Below are 23,495 nucleotides of genomic sequence, written 5' to 3'. Positions count from 1 at the left end.
TGTGTTCGTATGAAAACACTTTGTTCACCATATTTAAGCTACGCGACAATCTGAATCATAGGTTTTATACAACAGTTAATTTAGTATGATTTTTTTGAAGTTTTAATTTCAAGTGTTTAGATGCATCTAATGAACCAACTTAAGTTAGCACAATTAACAAGAGATTTACGTCACTTAATCAAGTGATTAAAAACTGAATTCTAACTTCTATGAATGTAGATAATTTAAAATTTTCTCAATTAATTAGTTTTTTTTTTTTCAATAAGTACATGTTAATGAATTTAGGACAGACTTTAATGTTATCTTAAAATGTAGAGTTAAATTTAACTTTATTTTAAAAACTAATTTATAAGATGAATATCCTTATTTATATACATTATTTTGATATCAACAATAGTCAATATGAAAGTTAGATTTTACTTTCAAATTTATTCGAAACAGATTTTGAGGGGGAAAAACTATTCAGCCAATTTTTATTTTTTATTTTTATCATATCCAACTTTATCTAACACGATTTCGAAGACCTGTATTTACTTTATACAATTTTGAAATTATATAGAAAAGAACTCACTCAGCAAGTAACAAAAAATGAAAACTCACCTCAAAATAAAAGTAAAAGGACAGAGCTAGAGAGCAGAAAATATGAAAAGGTGATCAAGATAAACTAAATAAAATTTTGTGACTATTTCTTTCTTAAAAGACAATTAAATAGACTAACTATTTAGTGTCCATTTGTTTTTGCAGTTAACAACCTGTTCACTCTAATTCATGAATCTTGTGTCTTTAATTGAGTCCAACGAACAGTTGAAATTTCTCAAAGATACAATACACACTTAATGTTTATTAGAAAAGAAATAGACATAGAATTTAAACTTGAGTTTTGTGTTGGGATACAGGCAAAGTTTTACGTTTTTCAAATAAGAGGATGGACATGAGTTTATATATACACAATTATCTCTATTGGTTGAGAGACCTTTTAGGTGATGTTCAAAAATAAATTCGTGAGGGCTTGGACCCAAAGCGAACAATATCTCACACATGTATATGTGTGTGGTAACCCCTTCCGTACTCAACAAGTGGTATATGTCCAAAAATCTACATCATTGGTGAGAATCGAATCAATTTTGGTGAGGAGAATCCTCAACCCAATACATTTCATCTAATGAAAAAGCTAGCGATGTTAAGCTATGTGTTGTTGAATTGCAAACTGTGGGGATTTGAGAAAGATGCCATTGTCGGTGACAACCCCTTTGTATCTTAATCAATTTTAATTTAATCCAGCCATATAAAAACAAAATATAAAGTGGGTAAGTGATGAGTATCAAATGAAGACATATGTATTTTTAAATAATTAAGAACATCACGAGGAAGATTTATTTTAAGGATTTATTAAAACACTATTTGTAATTTTATGTTCTTTTATAATTTAATATATTTATAATTCTAATTGAATTAATTATGAATATCCTCTTTATAGTTTTAAACATTTATGTCTTTAATATTTTTATCTTTTTTATTTTTATATTCATTTAAATTTTAAATCAGCATTGCAACACACAAAATATTGGTTATATTCGATTTATATTTACTAACAAATCGTTAGTCCTAGTAAATCTCTCTTTAAACAAGCCTTAAATTTGAATATTATTAATGAAGAAAATGTGATTGAAAAGAAAAAAATTCAATGAAGGTAATCATAAATTTCGTTGTAAAGATTAGATATCAACAAATACTTCACATTAATAATATAATTTTTAACAAAATATTTTATCTATACTCATTTTTTAATTTATGTTTTTTAAATTTTCATTTCAAGGTTCCAGCTCATATATGACAGTGTTAATAATTGTATAATGATAAGGAATAAATGAAATACATAAATATTTAAAGTTTTTTCTTTTAAACTTGTTCAGCAGTAGCACCAACCGAAGGCAAGGAATATTCATGCTAAAATTTGCTATTTTTAGTTGTCCTTTCCTTTGCAAGTCAAGTTTTGGTGTGATCAGAAAGACTCTGCTACCCAAGTCAGCATTATTAGAACATTATTACAAGGATTGATAAAAATAGTATTTTCTCTTACATTTTATACATTTTCCTTTTAGTAGTTAGGAGGTGGCACATTAGTGAGCAATTGTTCTTCCCTATATATATGATTTGTTAGATAAGAATATCATCATCTTGTTAATAATGGCGTTCTGTTCTCACAAGACTCTGTTTGGGATCATGCTTTATTCCATTGTGATCCATTTTCTTGCCTTGCAACATTGCTGTGCTGATGCAAACTCAACACTGGTTGTAAATGCTTCCAATAATGCAAGGAAAATTCCTAACACTTTTCATGGAGTATTCGTTGAGGTAAGCTTCCTTCCCCCTCGTTAGCCAATCATGCTTTACTATTAAAATGGGTGCTGTTTATTTTATTTCTTCATAGTGTACTTTAATGAGCTCAACCTATTTTCCAAACATAAAACATGATAATTTAATAAATTTGATCTAGTAATGACCAAAGTTTGACTGAAAATTTATTTGAATGTCTTGTGTTATAACAAGACCTTTAATGCAAAACAGGGTTTTAAATAATTTAATAAATGTATGGTTTCAAGGCATCGTAGTAAAGGTTACTCGTTGTACTTCATTGCCAACATGCATGATCGTAGTAAAAGTTGTCTGTGTGTGGTGCAATAGATCAATCTCATTGGAGAGAAAAAAAGTATCACAAGAAAAACCCAATCTTATTTCAATGTTGAAAATGTCATCAATTTCTTTGAATTTATTTTTCAGGAGATTAATCATGCTGGTGCTGGGGGACTGTGGGCAGAACTTGTTAGCAATAGAGGTTATTTCCATATCTCTAAAACCTTTCTTCATCTTTGTCTTTCCTGTCCACAAATTCAATTAGATCTCAATATTTTTGAAGTGATTGTTTATTTTTCTATTACTATCAATTTAATTTTAGGCTTTGAAGCTGGAGCCGAAAACAATATATTTTATCCTTGGACAATTATTGGTAATGAAGCATCAATTTCTGTATCAATTAGCCGTTCCTCTTGCTTTGACCGTAATAAAGCTGCATTAATTATGGAGGTTTATTGTGGTGGTCACAAACCTTGCCCATTTGGTGGCGTTGGTATCTCTAACCCTGGTTATTGGGGCATGGTAAGAAAATTAATGCATATAAATATTTTCATAATTTTTGCTGTGTGTGTATTAAGTAAGTTTAAATGTAACAAATAAATCTGAAAATAAAAAAGACTCATATAATGCCACACTTACATTTTTCTTAAGAAATGGCAAATCTATTATTAGTTTATATTTTATTGTATGAAGTAACTTCTATCTTTCTAAAACTTTTTTCTTTTCATGTTCAGAATATTGAGCAAGGGAAGTGGTATAAGGTGGTGTACCACGTTAAATCAGAAGGAAAGTTTGATTTTCAACTTTCATTCACGGGTGTTGATGTTAAAAAAGTGGCATCACATATTACGTAAGTTTCTTTTTATTTAGAATTAAAAGGCATTGTGGACATTCTACAACCTATATCCAATGACCTATAATTTGTTTGTTGTATTGATTAAAAGAACTAATCGGTGGTTCTTGGCAGGCATGTTCATGGACATGGAAAATGGAAGAGGGTGGAGACTATAGTGGAAGCAAAAGCTACTAATCACATTTCAAGCCTTCAAATAACCACAACAAGGAAAGGGAGTTACTTGTTAGACCAGGTGTCAGTTATGCCATTGGACACTTACAAGGTTAGTAGAATAACAATCACACCTTATAATTCAACAAATGTAGCTATTAAATTTAACAAAACTCTTTGGATCAATAATGATAACAATAGGTCTACAATCTACACTTGGTACCTCAATGACCACTTGCTGGCAAGGCATTCTATTCTGTTTTGTTCTTTTCCTTTACATCACTTCATTCTTCTTTTGAAACAGGGCCATGGCTTCCGAAAGGACCTTTTCCAAATGGTGGCAGATTTGAAACCAAAATTTCTCAGATTTCCAGGTATGTCAAAATTCTAAGTCTTCAAATTGAGGTTTGCAACACTGTTTTTAGTGTTTGGTTGTGCCGCTGTTCACGTGTAATTAGGTAGTAAGGTTCTATGTATGTAGCAACAGAGGATTCACTTTTGATCCTATGTGTAAGGGTTAATTTTTCTTGGAAGTTCTAATTCCATTTTAACCCTTAGGATGGAATAACATTTCTTCTTTCTGAACTTTATTATAAAAAAAAATCCTTAGGTCTAACTCTATAAAAAAATCATTGCATTAGGTGGTTGTTATGTTGAAGGAGCTTATCTCAAAGACCAATTTCAATGGAAAGATACTATTGGACCATGGGAAGAGAGACCTGGACACCATGATATGTGGGGCTATTGGAGTGACGATGGATTTGGTTTTTTAGAGTATCTTCAAGTGGGTGTCCTTTTACAACTACAATTGCATGTATCATATTTAATTGAAATATAATGATTTAATTTTTCTTTACCAGCTAGCAGAAGACCTTGGAGCAATGCCTATATGGGTGTTTAATGCTGGTATTTTCTTCTAGCCCTAGTTGAAATTATTTTTTCAACAACCGCAAGTATTTTTTTTTTTTTGTTCTGCCATGTGTATTCTCAGTCTAAAAGACAGAGACTAACTCTACTCGTATACTGTGATTGTTACTGGTCTGAAGGATTTTTGTGAGATCAAATACAGGATCCCTGATAAATAGAGTATTCTCACAACGTCAACTCATTGAATTATTATCACATGTATTTGACATTATCTTTGTTGTCTAAATTGAATGTCTCATTTAGGAATCAGCCTTAATGATGGAGTCAATAAATCAGCCATAGCACCTTATGTGCAAGTACAACTTTCTTCCCTTGCACTTTTCTTAGTTATTTATGAATTTATATCTTTATATTTAATATTATTCTAAAATCTATGCGTTAAAAGGATGCCCTCGATGGCATACAATTTGCAAGAGGCTCTCCTACATCGCCATGGGGTTCTGCTAGAGCTGCATTGGGACATCCTAAACCATTTGACTTGAGATATGTTGCCGTTGGAAATGAAAATTGTGGTCAACCTGATTATGAAGGTATGCAATAATTTTATCATTTTTATTATTGGAGCACATATATGAGCATCCTTCATATATATGTTTTATGTGACTTTCGATATTTGTCAGAATCTAAAGATTGATCTTGTTCAGTTATTAACATTTTTTTTTCATTTTAGGAAATTACCTTTATTTCTATGAAGCTATAAGATCTGCCTACCCAGATATTCAAATTATTTCAAACTGTGATGCTTCTACCTCACCATTAAATCATCCATCTGATTTGTTCGATTTTCATGTAATGATAACGTTCTCACATTTGTCGATTTAACTTTAGCAAGTTTGTTAATTTTTCCTTTTTTTCATTTGTCAACTTGTTATACTTTTCAATATTTTAGTTTTTCAACTATGGAAAACGTGCTTATTTTGTATTGTTTTCATGTAATGTTTTATTTTTATTAGATTTACACAGACTCCAATGACATATTTTCTAAGTCTTCTCATTTCGACCACACACCACGAACTGGTCCAAAGGTTTGGTTAATTTCAAGTTTTAAATCTTAATGAATTCTCTTCCAATTCATCATTTATCGCTATTCATTTATCTGTCATTTGATATATGAATGCTCAATTTTATTCTACAGGCTTTTGTTAGTGAATATGCTGTGACGAAAAGAGATGCTGGAAATGGAAGTCTTTTGGCGGCAGTAGCTGAAGCTGCATTTCTTATTGGATTAGAAAAGAACAGGTTTGCTATAGTTTTTTAGTGTTTTATGAAGCTTTTTAAGTCTTAACCGTATTAAGTTTTTAATTTATTACATAATACTTTATTTTCTGATGCAGTGATATTGTTGAGATGGTTTCTTATGCACCACTTTTCTTAAATATAAATGACAGGAGGTAATTTTCTTATACCTTTGCTGTGAAAACTTCTACCCTTTTATCATATTCTTGTAACATAGAATAAGCTATCACTTTGAAAATTTATTGTAGTAAATTATTTGTAGATTTCAACATGATTCCCATGATACACAATCTTGTGTAAATGTGTCATTGTAGATGGATTCCCGATGCAATTGTGTTCAACTCATATCAGGTTTATGGAACTCCTAGCTATTGGGTGCAGAAACTTTTTAGTGAGTCCAGTGGAGCAACATTTCTTGACTCAACACTCAATACAAAATCTAATAAACTTATTGCATCTGCAATTATTTGGCAAAATTCCATGGATAAGAAAAACTACCTAAGAATAAAGGTATAAGATCAGTCCTATTCAACTATAGTAAAAGAAATATATAAGAGCATACGTGTGTATATATATATATATATGTATGTATGTTTTCAAATTTTTTATATAATAAAGTATCAAATAATTTTTAAATTTTTTAAAAATTTATAAACTTAATTTATACATTAAGATTTTAATTCAACCTTTGGATGTGTATGTGTATGTTTGATTTTTGATAAGCATTTCTAATATTCACAAGGAGTTATTGATTTTTGCAGGTAGTAAACTTTGAAACAACATCTGAAAGCCTTACCATTTTTATAAACGGGTTGAACTTAAATGTGCAACAATATGGTTCTACAAAGACAGTGTTTGCATCAAACAATGTAATGGATGAGAATTCCTTCTTAGAGCCAAAGAAGGTAAAATTTGGTCTATTTGTACATGTGCTATATATGCACGTATAGTTGGCCTAACATGTAAACTAATATCATTTATCAACTATGTTCTTTTCATTTTAAATGCAGGTGGTGCCACAAACAAGTTCACTAGTCAATGCAGATAAGGACTTGAATGTGATTCTCTCTCCCTATTCAGTGACATCATTGGATTTGTTAATTTGATTAGAATCTAGTTACAGCATAGGAATGATGTCACTAAAATAAAAATGAGGACAAATATAAAGGACATTGTTCCTTTTTTTAACATGATCAAGAAATGTAATACATCATGGATGGATAGCAAATGTAGCCTTTCTCTTCTCTCCCAAATTGTGCTGCCTACAATGATCAAACCAAGTAACCAACCCCCCTGCATGGAAGAGCTGAACTTGTGAATGTTATGAGGAATATTAGACTTATATTATTGTTATTTTTCCTCGTACTGTTGTTCAAATTTGGAAGCCCAAACTTGTGGGTGTGTGAAAATAGATTCAGATAGCGAGTGAGAGTAGAACCTTGGTGTCAACGTCATTGATGCTTAATTGGCAACGATGAACCACATATAAATCATAAAAATAATGAAATCAATGTTGTGACAAATTAGTTTAAGTACTATTTATCAAACATATGGTACAGTATATTGGCTAGAGAACTTATTAGTATCTACAACTTTGTATTTTTCAGTGTTTATAAAAAAACAATTCGGTCACTGTATTAAACTACAGCATTATCCCAATCTTAAATAACCATGAGGATTATGTTGTTTTACCAAGATATGATATTTGTACAGACACTTTACATTGATAAGATATTATTTATTTTGAATTTACACCCTTATAATTTTATTTTTGGTCATTATTCAAAAGATATTTAATCAATAAAGTATTGTGTTTTATAAATTTTTATTTCTGCTCTTGTTCTAATAATGTAGGACCTTATTTGTATTTCAACAAATATCTTCTCAAATAAAAGACTTAATATCTAATTCAGTAAAATCTGTCTTTATATTACTTTTTTGTTATTGTTGTTGGGATAAAAAAAAATAAGAGAAGGAATAACAATTTATAAAGTACAAACATACTTCAATGATTTAAAAACCTTTTGGGTGATGATCAAAAAGTAAAATCGTGAGGGCTTAGGCCCCAAAACAGACAATATCTTATCATTGTGGAATTGTGTGTGAAATAATCTTATAAGAATAACTCTTATAAAATATTTCTTCAAACACATATCATAAAATAACCTCAATAATTGTTACTTGTTTATATAAGTTATTGGTTGTCACCAAATCTAATAAGCAACATTTGTAGGGTTGTTGTTATTACTATGGGTTATTGGTTCTTAATGAACCCAATCACTACTTTAGGATTATGTTATATATATATTTGTTTGATGGGAATATACTTTATTCGTGTATAATACAATATTATTCTATCCTTTTTGAAATAATTTCTGAGTGGATTGGTATATGACTAAGTAAGCTAGAATATACTCATAGTAAGACCAAAAAAATAATCCTTTTTAAAATAGTTAAAAAAAATTGATTATATGTGCCTCTATATATGAATGTATATAAATAATTAGACGCCTCCGAGATTAGTCAGTATTGAGAAAAAAAATACACAAATGAGAGAGGTATAAAGCCCAATGTTTGAGTCAATGTGCAACAATAAATGCGTAACTTTAGCTACGATAACTCCATCTCACTAAAATATTCTTGAGACTCGGATCTCCAGGGTGTGACCAGAGTTACCTATTGGGAATGTTCCTAGTTTTTCTAACGAAACACAAGCCAAAAACAAAGAAACTAAGACAATGGAAGTGTTGGCTTATATATACTTGCGTTGTATCACACTGTAACATGTGTAAATAAAGAAGCAATGATTTTCAAAAATACTTGTTGCAGTTTTCTTCGACTCTACCTCATCCTAGTGGCATGTCTTGTTTTTCAACGTTGTGCTTATGCTAACCATACTTCAACTCTGGTTGTAGATGCTTCTGGTTCATCTGGAAGGCCAATTCCTGAAACTCTTTTTGGAATATTTTTTGAGGTATAATGCTATCTAGGAATTTCATAACTACTTTTTAACATCTTTAAACCCTCAATATAATAAGATTCTTAGTATCATCAATAAGTCGTTAGAGTGAATACTACTAAATTTAATTCCTTTACGAAGATCTTGAGTTCAAATCTTATATAAATAAAAAAAATATTTTTAAAAGAAGAGACACCACTAAAAATGATCAGTTAAAATTCTTGACAGAAATTAGTCATTGATGACGAAATTGGTGAATGTTTCATACCAATAATATAGTTAAGAAAAAACAAAAACTCAAGAGTTACTTAGAATTTTAAAATAGTTTCCTTTGACCGTGTACGGTAATATTGAAGTATTGAACTAGATGTCTTTTTTAATTGGAATATTTGAAAGTGATTATAATTTTTGATCTTATTTTGCAGGAGATCAATCATGCTGGTGCTGGTGGATTGTGGGCAGAGCTTGTGAACAACAGAGGTCACTAATTTCCGTATTCTCCAAAATTTCTTTTATATGATTTCTCTAAAACTTCTAAATGCTATTAAATGCAAACAAAATATTTGTCTAACACAATGCTTTTGAACTTCTGTAATATCCCAGACGTCCTTTCGATATTTTTCTTCTAAATCAACAAAACATGTAACACTTGATTAGATAACTCTTTTGAACATCTTATAAGTTCAATTAATTGCACAAAATTACTATTACACATTCTATCCCATATAGGAGATAATATTTAAGTACAAGGTATTTTCTTTACGTTGTTATGGCTATAGAATGTTTTCCATTCATATATTAATTTGTGATTCAGGTTTTGAAGCCGGGGGCACTCGAGTTCCATCAAATATTGAACCATGGACTATTGTTGGACAAGAATCAGAAATTTTTATAGAAACTCAACGTAGTTCTTGCTTTGAACACAACAAGGTTGCATTGAAAATGGATGTGTTGTGCGATAATTGCCATGATGGTGTTGGTATCTCTAATCCTGGTTTTTGGGGCATGGTGAGAATAATAGATAATGTCTCATAAGCACTCCTATTTATTTGTTCCGTTCCTTCTCTGTATGAGAGTTAGTAGTGCACTTGTTTCCAAGAAACAAACATTTTTTTATGAAAAATATTTGCACCTTATAAGTTTTAACCATGAAATCTTGTTTCAGAATATTGTGCAAGGGAAGAAATACAAAGTTGTCTTCTTTGTTAGATCAAAAGCACCAATAGATATGAAAGTATCATTCAGAAAAACTGAAGGTGGAGGGATATTGGCTTCTAGCAATATCAAGTGAGCACTATGTTTCAACATTCTAGAGAGACTTTATGCTCAGATTAAAAGGCTTATAAAAGTATCTTTAATGTATGAGCATTTTATAGTGGTATATTTATTTTGCAGAGCTTCTGCATCAGAAGTTTCAAAGTGGAAAAGGATGGAGACTACATTAGTAGCTGATGCATCAAGTTCCAAGTCAAGTTTGTATTTAACAACAACCAAAAAAGGGGTGATATGGTTGGACCAAGTGTCTGCTATGCCTTTGGACACATTTAAGGTATGTGTTCCTTCATGGCTTTTATTGTTACAACATGAAACTTTTCTTGCTACTTTATTAACTTCTTTGGCTTGAATGTTAAACTCTCATTGCTGGCAATACTCAATTTTATTGTATTTTGTCTAATTAGTAAATCTTCAAACTTGTCTTGGCACAGGGACATGGTTTCCGAAGTGACTTGGTTAATATGCTATTAGTATTGAAACCAGCCTTTTTCAGATTTCCAGGTATGCATAAACTGAAGTGAAGGAAGAGATTCGTGTCAAAAAAAGTATTATATTTCTGAAAAACCATAGATAATTTGAATTCTATTTGCCAAAATTATGTGAAAATGAAGTGGCATTATTTTTCAAGTGTTGACAAATTTAGGGTAGATTTCAATTTGGATGTAGCATTATTCTATCTTTTCATTACTTGGGATATTGAATATATGTTGTAAGGATTCTCAATGACATCATATATCATCATTTTGTTTTACATGTTTTATCTCCTTTCCAATTTCTTCCTCTAATTATTAAACATTCAAATAACTTCCAAATTTAATGAAATTTTTTGTCTTGCAAGAGGTGGCTGTTTTATTGAAGGACAAACATTAAGAAATGCATTTCGGTGGAAAGATAGTGTTGGACCTTGGGAACAGAGACCTGGGCACTTTGGTGATGTTTGGAGTTATTGGACAGATGATGGACTTGGTTATTTTGAGGGTCTTCAAGTAAGTCCATTTATTGTGTTATAGACTAACCATTAAAAATCACATTTTGTTGTTATCATGAAATAATGAAATCCAATCATGATAAGTCATTTTTTTCCTGTGTAGCTAGCAGAGGACATTGGTGCAAAGCCATTGTGGGTATTTAACAATGGTATTTTCCTATTTATTGCTATATCCTATGATTTTTCAGAACGGCATAAGGACCGTTGCTGAATATGTCCTTTTGTGGGTGTTTAATTCAATAATGCAGGCATAAGCCATACCGATGAAGTTGATACCAGTGTCATCACACCTTTTGTGCAAGTATATTTTCTTCTTCTTTTTTTCTTCCCTATGCCACATTTTCTAATTCTTGTTGCTTTTTCCTTTCTGAAACAATGGAATAAAATATTTTCATCACAATGTCATGTTTGTTTACCTTAATTGTAGGATGCCCTTGATGGTATCGAGTTTGCCAGAGGTACAGCTACTTCAACATGGGGTTCCCTTAGAGCATCTATGGGGCACCCAAAGCCTTTTGACCTAAAATATGTCGCTGTAGGAAATGAAGATTGTGGGAAGAAAAACTACCTAGGCATGATCTCTCTTTCTCTTAGTTTTTTGTTTGTCCTTTTTTTTTTTAAGTATGTACCTGTGAATTTAAGTTGTATATTAATTATCCTTTTTTATTCTCCTTGTTATCATCTATGCTTACTTTATATGCATAGTTAGTATAAAAAAATTTACCGGGTCAGTTAATCAGAAATTTATGATTAGCATAGCATGATTTTTAAAATAGTCCGTGTACAAGTGAACAAATTTATTAAAGTAAATTACATTACTCCTAAAATTTTGTAAAATTGCATGTACATTTCTTATTTTTTCGATCTCTATGCTAACATCATTCTTTGTTTAAAAAATATTAGACTGACATTACCTTAACTTTTCTTAATTGTTTGAGAACCATTATATTATATCTCCGATAAAAAATGTTATTGTAACAATTAAAAAATCAAACTTTTGTGCAATCTTGTAAAATTATAGGAGTGTGATTTACTTAACTTATTATCATTATGAGTTAGTTTGTAATTAGATTTCTCTATATGACAATGTAAATATATTATCCGTGCATTTCTTTTCTCTGAACATTTTCATGACTGAAAAGTAAATGTTAAAAGGGTTTGTCTAATTTTTTTTAAAACATTTAGGAAACTACCTAGCTTTCTACAAGGCAATAAAGCATGCTTATCCAGATATTCAAATTATTTCAAATTGTGATGCTTCTGCCAAACCTTTAGATCACCCAGCAGATCTCTATGATTATCACGTAATATCCTGTCTCTTACAATTGAATTCGTCATTTCATATAAAAATTGAAATATAATGCATATATTTTTGTTTTCGTAGTGTCCTTTCTTATATACTCCAACTTTTTTTCCAGACTTATCTTCATGAATATCAACATATGTTTAATAACGCCCATGCGTTTGATAAGACACCACGAGATGGTCCAAAGGTCTTGTAATCATCACTTATTTCTCTTCTATATAGTGTGTTGTTTATATTATGCATTGCATTAGTGATTTGAATACAATACAGGCTTTTGTGAGTGAGTATGCTCTAATTGGAGACAAAGAAGCTAAGCTTGGAACCCTTTTGGGAGCTGTGTCCGAAGCTGGATTCCTTATTGGATTAGAAAGAAACAGGTTGATGGCCAATTAATTTATATTAATTGATTCCTTTGTAGTGTTTGAAAATGAATCCTTTATAATCGAGCAAGTTTTGGTCAAAAATAATATTACAAATAAGCTAAGGGTAAATAAGTCTGGATAGTAAGATTTTTGGTACCTGAAATTTCTCTTCAGACTTATTTATAATATTAATTTAATTTATTATATTGAAAAATCATCAGAATCAGTCAAATAGTATAGGGTTGAGATCATTTGTTTTAAAACATTTTGACAACTCACCATTCCAATTTTCCATTTTGATGCAGTGATCATGTGATAATGGCTAGCTATGCGCCACTTTTTGTAAATGCAAATGACAGGAAGTACGTCCTTTTACCATAAAATTTGTATCATCTATCACTCTTTTCCCATAAATGCAGTGATCATGTTCTTTTCTTGAAGATATTGAAAATGATATATTATGAAGGTGGGAAATACACAAATGCTATATTTATAAAAATAAGAGGATTATAATTAAGTAAAACAAGTGGTGCATGATGGCCACATTGAGACGCATCTAATTTTGTCATTACATGCAGGTGGAACCCAGATGCAATTGTCTTTAATTCCGATCAGGCTTATGGAACTCCTAGCTATTGGGTGCAGTTTATGTTTAAAGAGTCAAATGGAGCAACATTTCTCAAATCACAACTTCGAACACCTGACCCTAATTCAGTTGTTGCATCTGCAATTCTTTGGGAAAATTCCCATAATAAGAGAAGTTACTTGAGAATAAAGGTATTACGTACACACTCTTTGCTTAGTTATTTATTTGTTTTCTTACACATGCACAACTTATAGGTGCTAGTGCTAGAGTGTATACCCAACTATATATGGTTTAGTTGCCGTGAAAGCAGAATATATGATCTTAGACAAACTTGGCCTAAAATGTCAGGGAGTGAGAATCTTACTTAGAAATGGCTTTGTGTAATCAGTACCTATTTGAGAGCTAGTCTCACAGCTATGACTAAAAAAACAAGAATACCAATCAAAGAAAAAAGGTACTATAGGAGCAAATTAATTTAGGCTTAGTTTTAATAATATAGTCTAAATTTTTAATATTTTAGTTGTTAAGTTTTAATTTAAGATAAGTGTAATTTAATATAGTCCAAGTTTCTAATATTTTAGTTCCTAAGTTTTAATTTAGGTTAAGATTGACTAATTTTTTATTTATAACAAGTTTAAGTTAATATTGTTTAAGTTTTTAATATTTTAGTTGCTAAGTTTTAATTTAGGATGATTTTAATTTAATATAACCTAAGTTTATATAATTAAACTTAGTATATGTTTTGTTTTATTAAACTTTATATAAGCTAATTAAGGTTGGTGTAGGCCAAGTTTTATTAAACTTAGTATATAGGTCAATTGAGGTTAGTGTAGGCTAAGTTTTATTAAACTTAGTATAGACTAATTTAAGGTTAGTTTAGGCTATATTTTATTAAACATAGATGCATGGTTAACTTCAAACTGTGATTTGGTGTCCAAATGGTTAATTTAAAATCATTTTTAGAAACATCTCGGTGCCAATATCATTGAGACATTTAATATGACTATTTACACCAAGAAATTAACACTCCCACAATCAACTACAACAACCAAGCAATTAACATGTAACAAGCAAACGAAACGCAGAAAGAAAGTAAAAAATAAATAAATAAATAAAGATATGAGGCACCAAAAAATTGAGCAAGATGAAAAAGAAACCAAACTTGAGAGGGAGTACCAAACAAAGCAACAGAAGACGAAAAGGGATTTCTACATTGGTTGTTGTCTAACTTATGGAAATAATCTATATAATTTAAGCAACAATTGATATAGAATAATTAGTCATAATTTCAAATTTGTTATTGTCTCAATGTAAAAAAGGCATTGTAGAATGCGTTTTTTGCACTAGTAATAACTTTTCTATATTTTATAAAATTGTTATTTAAGCTGTTACAATTGTTTTTACTAGAAATATCATCAAATTTTGTATCCAAAAAATATCATCTACTTAAAGTAATTGACTTGTGTAGGTTGCAAACGTGGGAGACTATCAAGTAAATCTCAACATTTTACTTGATGGAATTGAGAGTTCAAATCTATCTAAGGCAACAAAAACAGTGCTAACATCTGCAAATGCATTAGATGAGAATAACTTCGCAAACCCAAAAAAGGTTCATGTAACTTTTTTGTTTCTCTTTATTTCATTATAAACTCACCATCTAAAATTAGGCTAGTATGTGGATCTAATATCTAGTTATTTTGTACACAGATAGTACCAAAGCGAAGTCCACTTGAGAGTCCTGGCAAGGAGATAAATGTCATACTTCCTCCAATTTCATTGACAGTATTTGATTTATTAAAAACTCAATGATTAGAAAACCATTAAATTTTAGAGTACAATTCACATCTATTGCTAAACTTTTGTATAGGTGACATGTGTCAATTTGAGAGTTGTTATAAAGGGTGGTCTTTTTTATACGCCTAGATCCCATAGTCAATTTTTTTTAATAATAATAAAAATAACAATAATAATCATTCTGAAGCTATCTCGAGGGAAACTGTGGGCATGAGAATTGGAATTTTCCGAAAAGAAAAAAAAGAGTGATGCAATGGATCTGATTTCTTTTTGTCTTTATTGTAGTTTGAATTAAATAAATGTCAACTCCAAAAATATAATTATTAGTTTCAAAACCGGTAAATGTTAATAATACCTTAAAATTAAATGTAACAATATTTACATTTAAAAATAATAAATTAAACTGTTCACACAAAAGTACATGTTTGACCGTTCAAGATTCATCTTATTATTTTAATTAATGATTAAACTTTATATAAAAAAATGTAAACTCCTAATTCTAACCGGCATGTTTAATCTGTAATTAATTTCGAGTTCTATTAAAAAAAAAAGTCAACAAGAGTGGCTAGGTTAGTTCAGTTGTTGTGAATGGTTGAGCACTAGCAATAGCAACTGTTGCGGTTGAGGATTGAGGTAAGCCAATGATTATGATTATAAAGTAGCCACACCACACCACACTCACTCCCCAACAAAACAAAGCCATATCGATGTGACGTCGTTTCAGTACCTTCCCCAGAATCACCATTCACCACCACTTCCGCTACCTTCCCCACTTACTCCTTCATTTCCAACTTTTCTTTATAAAACCCACACTTTCTCTCTCTTCCCTTTCTCTCTCTAACATGGACCAACAACACCGCCACCTCACCACCGCCGGAGCTTCTAATCCCGTGCTCCGCTGCCCCACGCTGCGCGCTATCCCCTTCGCCCGCCTCATCGCCGCCGACCGCCGCCGCCTCTTCCTCTCCGACTGCGCCGACCACCGATCCCACGACGACCACGCCGACGTCGCCTTCGCCGACTGCGCCTACTCGCGGGCGGTGCTCGTGCTCGACATGGTCTGGAACCTCGCCTTCGTGGCGGTCACCGCCGCCGTCCTCCTTTCCACGCTCGCCGAGCGTCCCTCCACGCCGCTCAGACTCTGGCTCTCCGGCTACGCCTTCGAGTGCGTCCTTCACATGGCCTTCGTCTTCTTCGAGTTTCGAACCGCAATTCGCGACTCCTTCTCTCACTCTACCTATAGGTAACTCTTCTTTCTCATTTCCTCTCTCAATAATCGATTTTTTTTTTATCTCTGTTATTCTTTATTTTCCTCTGTGTTTGGTGTCTTCTTTAATTAACATTGTGTGTGTATTTGTGAACTATGCTGTGTGGTGTTGTTAGCAATTAGACTTGTGATGGTGTTGAATTGGTGGTGCGATGATCATTCATTGCTAGAAATTAGTGAAATTGAAATTAGGGATAATATGCTGACTTGTGTCAACAAAGCTAATACAGACACAGTTATTTTATTTCCGATAGTTATTGCTTTTAAAATTGGTCATCGATTATCGTTGTGCATTTGGAGGAGCTGACTGGCTGTAAAGTTTACCTGCTTTTCAACTACCATTGTGACATTTTGGTGAATGGATGAGAAGAAAAGTGCTTGTTTTACTTGAGGCTGGTTCTGAATTGGATACTGAGATTTGTTCAACTAAATGTGTTTTGTTATAACTAGCAATTAGGGAAATGTGAATAGCTCTTGCAGATTATTTGTTACTTAGAAGATTATTATTTCTTACCTCCTTTTCACTGTCTTTAGAATGACATGGTCTTCTTTTGTCATGTGTGTTTTCCCTTCTGTTCCTTTACGTTGGAAGATATTGAACTCTCTTTGCACTCTATTTATTTTGTTTTTAGCATTGTGAAGAAGCTGGAGCCTATCAACACTCTGGCATCATCTCTTTGGTGGGTATTTGGATTTTATTGGATTGTTGTGGGTGGCCAAGCACTTTTGGATGATTCTCCACGTCTCTACTGGTGAGTAACAACATTAATTTGGATTTATTTTGCTTTTCAATTTTTCTTTTTTCAGGTGGGATGGGGATTAGATAACAACAGTTATTATGTAAGCCAAGAAAACATGATAAAAGTAGTCAAGAATTTTACAACTGGGTAGCCTTTTTTATGTGAAACTAGTAAGTAACCGGTGCATATGCACGGGTTGTTATTGATTTATATATTATTATTCTTGGTATAATGTATGAAATAGGTATTTTTTAAGATATTTATGTTTAATAAGTATTACAGTTTTTATTGCTAAATTCATTTGTTTTGAAAAATTGTTTTGTTAAAAAAAAATAACAAAAAAGTGGAGAATAGAAAAATAAAAAGATTAAATAAATGCAAATACATTATCATAATAATTTATACTATATATAAAGGGGATAAAAAAAATTTACTTCTCAAACGATCCTCCTTACCTGATTCCTGTTCAATGAGCAGAATTATATAGAGTCAAAGATTATACTTAATATTTTTGAACAGGGATAATTTTAGATTGTTCAGCCTTCGATTGGATGTCATATAATTATATAAATGTGGGGAATCAAATGAAGAGAAAATGTAGTTGTTATATGTCTGCCTATGATTAATTATCTTGATGTGTTATTTCAATTAGGATAAATCTGTAATTTAGTATATGATGACTCACATGTATAGAAGGAAAGGGAGGGAGTGAAGCAGGGCAAGCCTAACAATGATAATGCCCTGCATGTCTACGAGAGAATGAAAAAAGATTGTACCAGGGGAAATGGATGTAGGAATGTGATCAGTGAAAGGACGTGAGCAAGGGTGTGGAGGAATTCGTAGGAGAGGGAAGAATATAATAGCATGGATTGGTGGCATATGATAAATGGGGCAGTGGATTTGGCAATCACAGGGGGTAAAGAGAAAATTGCATGAGTGATGTAGAGAAGAGAGGGAATATCATAGAATTTAGCATAGGCCACGGAAGCCTGCTTGGCCTTTGAATTACTGCTCATTGCAGCTTCTTAATGCTTTGTTCTTTTCCATGACATGGTGCATATGCTTCTAACTGGAAAAGCCTCCCATTTCTTGTCGGAGATAAATGTTAAACAAAATGTAGGCTCTTATGGAGTTTTAGTTACTACGACTATTACAACTAGACCTGTACATGTTCAACCTGTATGCTTCGCTCCGTTTTGGGATTAGGCATCTCATTGAGCCTGTTGCTACAGACTTTGCCAAAAATGCTCAGCTGCAGCAAGAAGCCAAGAATAAGTAATATAATTTATTAGTATATAACTAATTCATACCTGTTTACTTCATCTTCTAACATAGTTCTTCAGTGTTATGTTTTCCAATAATTTATTGGGTGTATGGGATGCTCAATAATGTGTTTATCACATTTGTGCAGGTTAACAGTGGTCTTTCTAGCCTTTGACGTATTTTTTATAATCTTTTGCATTGGGATGGCATGTATAGTTTTCTTTGCGCTCTTCTGCATCATCCCAGTAATAGCACTAGCTTATGCTATGAGAATAAGAGAAGGGGCATCAGAAGAAGATATAAGATTACTTCCAAAGTATAGGTTTAGTCAGTCAAATTTATTGTTGATGGTCGATGACAACAAGAAGCAACTTGTTAATAAAGCAAAAGTAGATTCATGCAATGGAAGCCATATGAGTGAACTTTCTCTCCATCCAGATGATTCTGTGAGTATTGACTGTGTTCTCATATCATTTTGTTGTTCGTTCCTAGTAAGTGATGTTTGCCATGTGAAATTTTGTTCCCTTAACTGCCTTGTTATTTTATGTTATTCTGATCTATCCTTTAATCACTCATTTCCAGTGCATCGTATGTATTCATGCACACAAGTTTTTGAACGGAAACTGGAATTTTGCTCTAAGTTTCTGAGCTTCATCACATCTCACAGGGATTGTTGTCAAATATCAATATGCATTCTTTAATATTGATTCAAGTGTTTAAGGTTTTAAGCCTTTGAATTGGATGGTTCTCTTACAAATTAGCTCAACTACCATTTTTATTCCTGCCCCCACCCACCAAAACCACCTTAACATTATATTTGTCTAGGGATTTTATCTTTGTTTAACACTGAATACGGACTTTATTCCAGTGATAGGCTAATAATACTGGATTTATAACCCATAATAAGGAGGCAGTTACATGTTTTTGATGGGGGATTTTTTTCCATGGTTACCGTTTAAGGTCCTTGATAGAGTGTCTTGAAACTCTGATTAGACATGGAGCAAAGTGGTTGTGAGTGGGTGGGAGGGTCTCGAATTCTCGATGGATATAGCTTGTTACAACGTGAAAAATAGTCTGATTCTTTGTTGCTTTGCATACAGTTGAAATGCATGATGAAATTGGTGAAAGATAATTATTGAACTTCTTGTGATAATGTTGTGTAGGAATGCTGTATATGCCTATGTCCATATGCTGATGGAGCAGAACTGTATCGCCTTCCCTGTACCCACCATTTTCATTGCGGATGCATCAGCCGTTGGCTACGATCGAAAGCAACCTGCCCGCTCTGCAAATTTAATATCCTTAGAGGTGATACATTGGTTTGAGATAAAGATTGGACAATGGTGAGATGCATTATCGCTCGTAACAACATTGGAGAGCCAAAACATTTGATACTCTGCTAACTAGTGTTGGTAAATAATAAGTAGAAAGAAAAGGAAATGCTCCACCCCGTCAGCTTTTACTGGGTTCTAGTCATTTAGGATTGCAGTTTTCATGAAGCTCTTGCATCTTTTAGTGCAAAATGTTCTTAATTTTATGACGGGGGTATGATGTATATATTGTGGGACCGTAGAGAGGGTCTCCCCAAAATTTGTACTTATGAGGGGCTTTATAAAAACAATTTTTCTGTACAGAAATCCTATTTAGTTTGAGTACTTTCCCCACTGGCCCATTTATAAATTAGAGACGTATCTTAAACCAGGAAAACAGTAGGATGACAATGGGAAAAGGGGTGCTAGGAACCAACATAAAGTTAACTGGTTTTCGTTTTTGGACTTCAAGTATAATTAGATGTTGTGAACTTGAACCCGGCCATTTGGTTGTGAACTAAATATTTAGATTTACCTTGGATAATTCTAGAAGATAAAATATTAACTAACGTGATTTTAAGTTAGTATTTACTATTTAGTCTTATGTTAAAAGAAATTGACTTTGAATTAAAGTAATTTTGGATAATTTTAGTGTTAACTTAGTTTAAGAATAAAAATCAAAACAAAGTATTTTACTTCAAAATAAATTTTAACTATAAAGAACTTTATAAATTTAATTTTGTAAACCTTTCACTCAATCATACGATGACTCGAAATGTGCCTTGCGTATTTGTCTTTAGAATGCATTGCCCTGTATTGCCAATTGGCAACTACCGAATTTTGATTCAAAACACTATCTTAATTGCTTCGTGATACACTTGAAAAAAAAAAGAAAAAAAAAAAAAAAAAAACCCTCCGTGATAGAGTAGTATGTGCCGAGCATGAAGATGATGACAAAATGGCAGAAACAAACGTGAAACATGTACTCTTCTACTAGTTCCTGAAGTTATGAAAATTGTGAACTCAAATACTCTATTCAGTTTTCCTCAAACTATTAAGGGAAGCTACAAACCGGTGAAAAACTTTGGCTTTATGTTGATGTTTGGAAGTCCATCAGGTGTTGTAATCAGCCATTTGGCTGTGAAAAGGGCAATAATTTTAGGTTTAATGGAAGCAACGTCAATCTTTTTTAGATGCTTTGCAACATAATGCATCTGTCTGTGTGCGTTTGAATTATAGTTAAAAAATTAACTTGAATTAAACTTAATTTTCCAAACCAACTTTAAAAGAAAGGGGAAAAAAATAAAAATAAAAGAACCCACCACCTTCTAACTATTGTTTTCTTATAATTCACTCAAAGGAATGGGAAAAAATTTGTCAAACATGTTAGCACTATGTTTGAGATTACAATATTCAAACATGTAACCAACCATAAACTAATATGTTAGTCACTTAAAGGACAAAGGGTATATCTAGAAAAGTTTATTTAAAACTTTAGACTTATTTAATAACAATCATGTGTAAGTAATCGAGTTTTTTTTATCAATAAGAAAAGTAGAAATAGCAAACTAACGATCTCTAACAAAGGAGATGCCTTATGCATTAGCTAGTAAATTTGGTTGATGTCCATGCTAGGGTAGAGTTGATTCCAGACTGCAATAGATTGAGAGCAACGTTTAGAGTTCATGAAAAAAATTTATATGTCCGTGAACTTTTTTAATAAGTTTTCTACAATAGTTTATAAAAATAACTTGGCTTATATGGAAAATATTTATCCTAATGCATTTTCATTTATAAAAACAACTTATTTAATAAACATTTATTCAAAAAGCCCATAATCAAGTTATTTATTGAAAAGGTCCAAAATGGCAAGAGTATCATTTAACGATAAACTCGTCAACCAGCCCAAATGAAATGAGCTAACAAGAATTCAGTTCTGCTTAGATTCGCTCCAGAAATTAGGATAAAGAATACATTTGGGAATGACAAAACCCTGTCTTTGAATTTGCATTTGCTCACATCGAATGCCAATGACATGTGAGAGTGTAAGTGTGCCATGGAAGGTGAGATCGACACAAATACACCCCAATAATATGTTAGTTTTACACTTGTATACATACATTGAGATGAAAAGCATGTTTGTTTCTTCTTGGTTCAAACGAAAATTGCGTTATTTTTTACTCACTTTTACTTAAAATCAATTTTATGAATTCACGTTAATTCATATCCAAACTCATTCTTAATCACAAGTATACCCAAAAATTCACGTGAAAAGCTACAATGTCCAGCTTCCCAATTGACGCGAATTTCTCTTCCACAACACTAAACCAAACATTCTAGAAGATGAGTATTGAGTTAGCGTCGAATGTATGTTTTTCGAACCCAATTGATATCCAAATCATCCACACTACCATCAAAATTCGTTCCATTAACTTGCTTCTAAATTAAGTACCTAACAGACAGAATTTGCACTTTACTGATTTGTTTTCATTCCTTAACCTTCAAATAAGGTTGAGAAGAAATTCCCAAGCCATCTAAACACTGCGAAATAGGATTCATAAAGGGTACCATTTGATCATCCAGTTCTTTGTTCTGTTCAAAACCCACCAAATATCACCGACCATAACACATATTAAAATTCTATTCGGATAAGTAAATTTTTCTTATTTTTCTCACTTGCCCATAAGCTAAACTAGCTTATTAATCTTTTTTTTTTTTTTTCTCTCCCAAAAGTGTTGGTTTATGAAATCAGCTTCTAAGCTTCAAGGATTCCAAATGAAAAATACCCTAAACCACGAAATTGGGGACAAGAGCGTACATAAAGCAAGCAAGCATCGTTGATTTGATGAAGAAAATTGTAAAATTAGAGAATACACATTGAATTGAAAATTGAGAATAATAAAGAAGAAGGAGAATAGAGATAATAAACCTGCAAAAAGCACATTGATATCAAACGTTCTTCAACTTCTTCATCTTAGAAGGTGGCCATCGACCCTTCTTCCTCAACCTGCGCTTCCGAAGAAGCCTTTTCCTTCTCAGCCTTATCTTCTTCGCGAGCTTCATCCTCGCCCTCTGCTCCTCCCTCTCCTTCACCTTGGACTCGAGCGGAAGCTTATCCACCGACGGAGGAAGCCCCTCCTCCGCCGCGCTGGAAGCCTCAGCCTCACCCTCGGCGGCGGCGGCGGAGACAATGAGCGAGTGTTTGTTCCTGTGGGGTGCGGAGAGGCGAACTCCGGTGAAGGGTTTGGAGGGCAGAGAAAGGTGCAGTGTTGAAGCTGAAAGAGAGGGAGAAAAATGAGAAAATGAGAAAAAGAGAAATGTTGGGAGAGTGAAGGGGTGGTTATTACCAGGAGTGGTGGGAAGAGCGAGAATGGAGGGAGAGGGGAATGGGGAAAGGAGAGAGAAGGAGAGAGCCATGTTTGAGTAAGGGGAGATGGAAAAGGAAGTTAAGGATAAGCTAAGTCATCATCTCTATGTGTGTGTGTGTGAGAGAGAGAGAGTGTGTCTTTACCATTCTATCACTCGTGCACTCTCGCTTTATTAGTATGCCCAAATCTTATAGGTTAGAACATTCACACACTTTAGATTAGTTTTAGTTTTTTTTTTTCAATTTTATGCTTAAAACATTGGAATTTTTTACGTAAATATTATTTTTTTTTTTTAAATTACTCAATTAACAATTGTGCAGGTTTATTTACCAAGTTAGAACCATTCACTGTTCAAGCTCAGAATTCGGTTCCCAGGGAACCGAATTCTGAGCATCAAAGTGTATTTTTTTTTTGTTTTTTCAACTCAGAATTCGGTTCCCCCGTTTTTCAACTCAGAATTCGGTTCCCCGGGAA

At 32.4% G+C, this 23,495-nt stretch overlaps 4 protein-coding genes across 7 annotated transcripts; 3 read left to right on the top strand and 1 right to left on the bottom strand.

The window, feature by feature from the left end:
• Positions 1 to 2,102: 2,102 nt before the first annotated feature.
• LOC109802898 (alpha-L-arabinofuranosidase 1) lies at positions 2,103 to 7,156 on the top strand. The gene is made up of 17 exons (XM_020364312.3): positions 2,103 to 2,355; positions 2,782 to 2,836; positions 2,957 to 3,156; positions 3,369 to 3,484; positions 3,602 to 3,752; positions 3,945 to 4,014; positions 4,282 to 4,424; positions 4,501 to 4,546; positions 4,811 to 4,863; positions 4,953 to 5,097; positions 5,238 to 5,356; positions 5,521 to 5,592; positions 5,703 to 5,806; positions 5,902 to 5,958; positions 6,118 to 6,313; positions 6,565 to 6,708; positions 6,814 to 7,156. Exons 1-17 carry the CDS (start codon positions 2,188 to 2,190, stop codon positions 6,907 to 6,909), a joined length of 1,935 nt encoding a protein of 644 aa, XP_020219901.1. The 5' UTR covers positions 2,103 to 2,187; the 3' UTR covers positions 6,910 to 7,156.
• Positions 7,157 to 8,606: 1,450 nt separating this feature from the next.
• On the top strand, positions 8,607 to 15,195 carry LOC109802685 (alpha-L-arabinofuranosidase 1). Its single transcript, XM_020364098.3, has 17 exons — positions 8,607 to 8,777; positions 9,188 to 9,242; positions 9,577 to 9,770; positions 9,928 to 10,049; positions 10,158 to 10,311; positions 10,469 to 10,538; positions 10,878 to 11,023; positions 11,129 to 11,174; positions 11,274 to 11,326; positions 11,453 to 11,597; positions 12,211 to 12,329; positions 12,444 to 12,518; positions 12,602 to 12,708; positions 12,999 to 13,055; positions 13,272 to 13,470; positions 14,748 to 14,888; positions 14,987 to 15,195. Exons 1-17 carry the CDS (start codon positions 8,607 to 8,609, stop codon positions 15,086 to 15,088), a joined length of 1,956 nt encoding a protein of 651 aa, XP_020219687.1. The 3' UTR covers positions 15,089 to 15,195.
• Positions 15,196 to 15,683: 488 nt separating this feature from the next.
• LOC109802683 (E3 ubiquitin-protein ligase At4g11680) lies at positions 15,684 to 19,998 on the top strand. The gene is made up of 4 exons (XM_029272116.2): positions 15,684 to 16,316; positions 16,973 to 17,092; positions 18,492 to 18,789; positions 19,507 to 19,998. Exons 1-4 carry the CDS (start codon positions 15,916 to 15,918, stop codon positions 19,666 to 19,668), a joined length of 981 nt encoding a protein of 326 aa, XP_029127949.2. The 5' UTR covers positions 15,684 to 15,915; the 3' UTR covers positions 19,669 to 19,998.
• Positions 19,333 to 23,182, bottom strand: PSRP5 (plastid-specific 50S ribosomal protein 5). 4 transcript variants are annotated; one of them, XM_083074066.1, is made up of 3 exons: positions 23,001 to 23,182; positions 22,583 to 22,928; positions 19,333 to 19,628 (listed from the first exon to the last, which is right to left on the bottom strand). In XM_083074066.1, the coding sequence occupies exons 1-2, from the start codon at positions 23,068 to 23,070 to the stop codon at positions 22,603 to 22,605; spliced, it is 396 nt and encodes a 131-aa protein (XP_082930192.1). In that variant the 5' UTR covers positions 23,071 to 23,182; the 3' UTR covers positions 19,333 to 19,628; positions 22,583 to 22,602. The 4 variants fall into 4 exon arrangements, with proteins under 4 accessions (XP_082930192.1, XP_082930191.1, XP_082930193.1 ...); XM_083074065.1 differs by lacking the exon at positions 19,333 to 19,628 and adding an exon at positions 21,123 to 21,306; XM_083074067.1 differs by lacking the exon at positions 19,333 to 19,628 and adding an exon at positions 22,265 to 22,440.
• Positions 23,183 to 23,495: the final 313 nt, after the last annotated feature.

This window comes from Cajanus cajan, chromosome 4 (genome assembly GCF_000230855.2).
Source record: "Cajanus cajan strain Asha chromosome 4, NIPB_CcT2T_4, whole genome shotgun sequence".
Lineage (NCBI taxonomy): Eukaryota > Viridiplantae > Streptophyta > Magnoliopsida > Fabales > Fabaceae > Cajanus > Cajanus cajan.
Note: the sequence above shows the minus strand (reverse complement) of the source record. Positions and strands in the feature narration are given on the sequence as shown.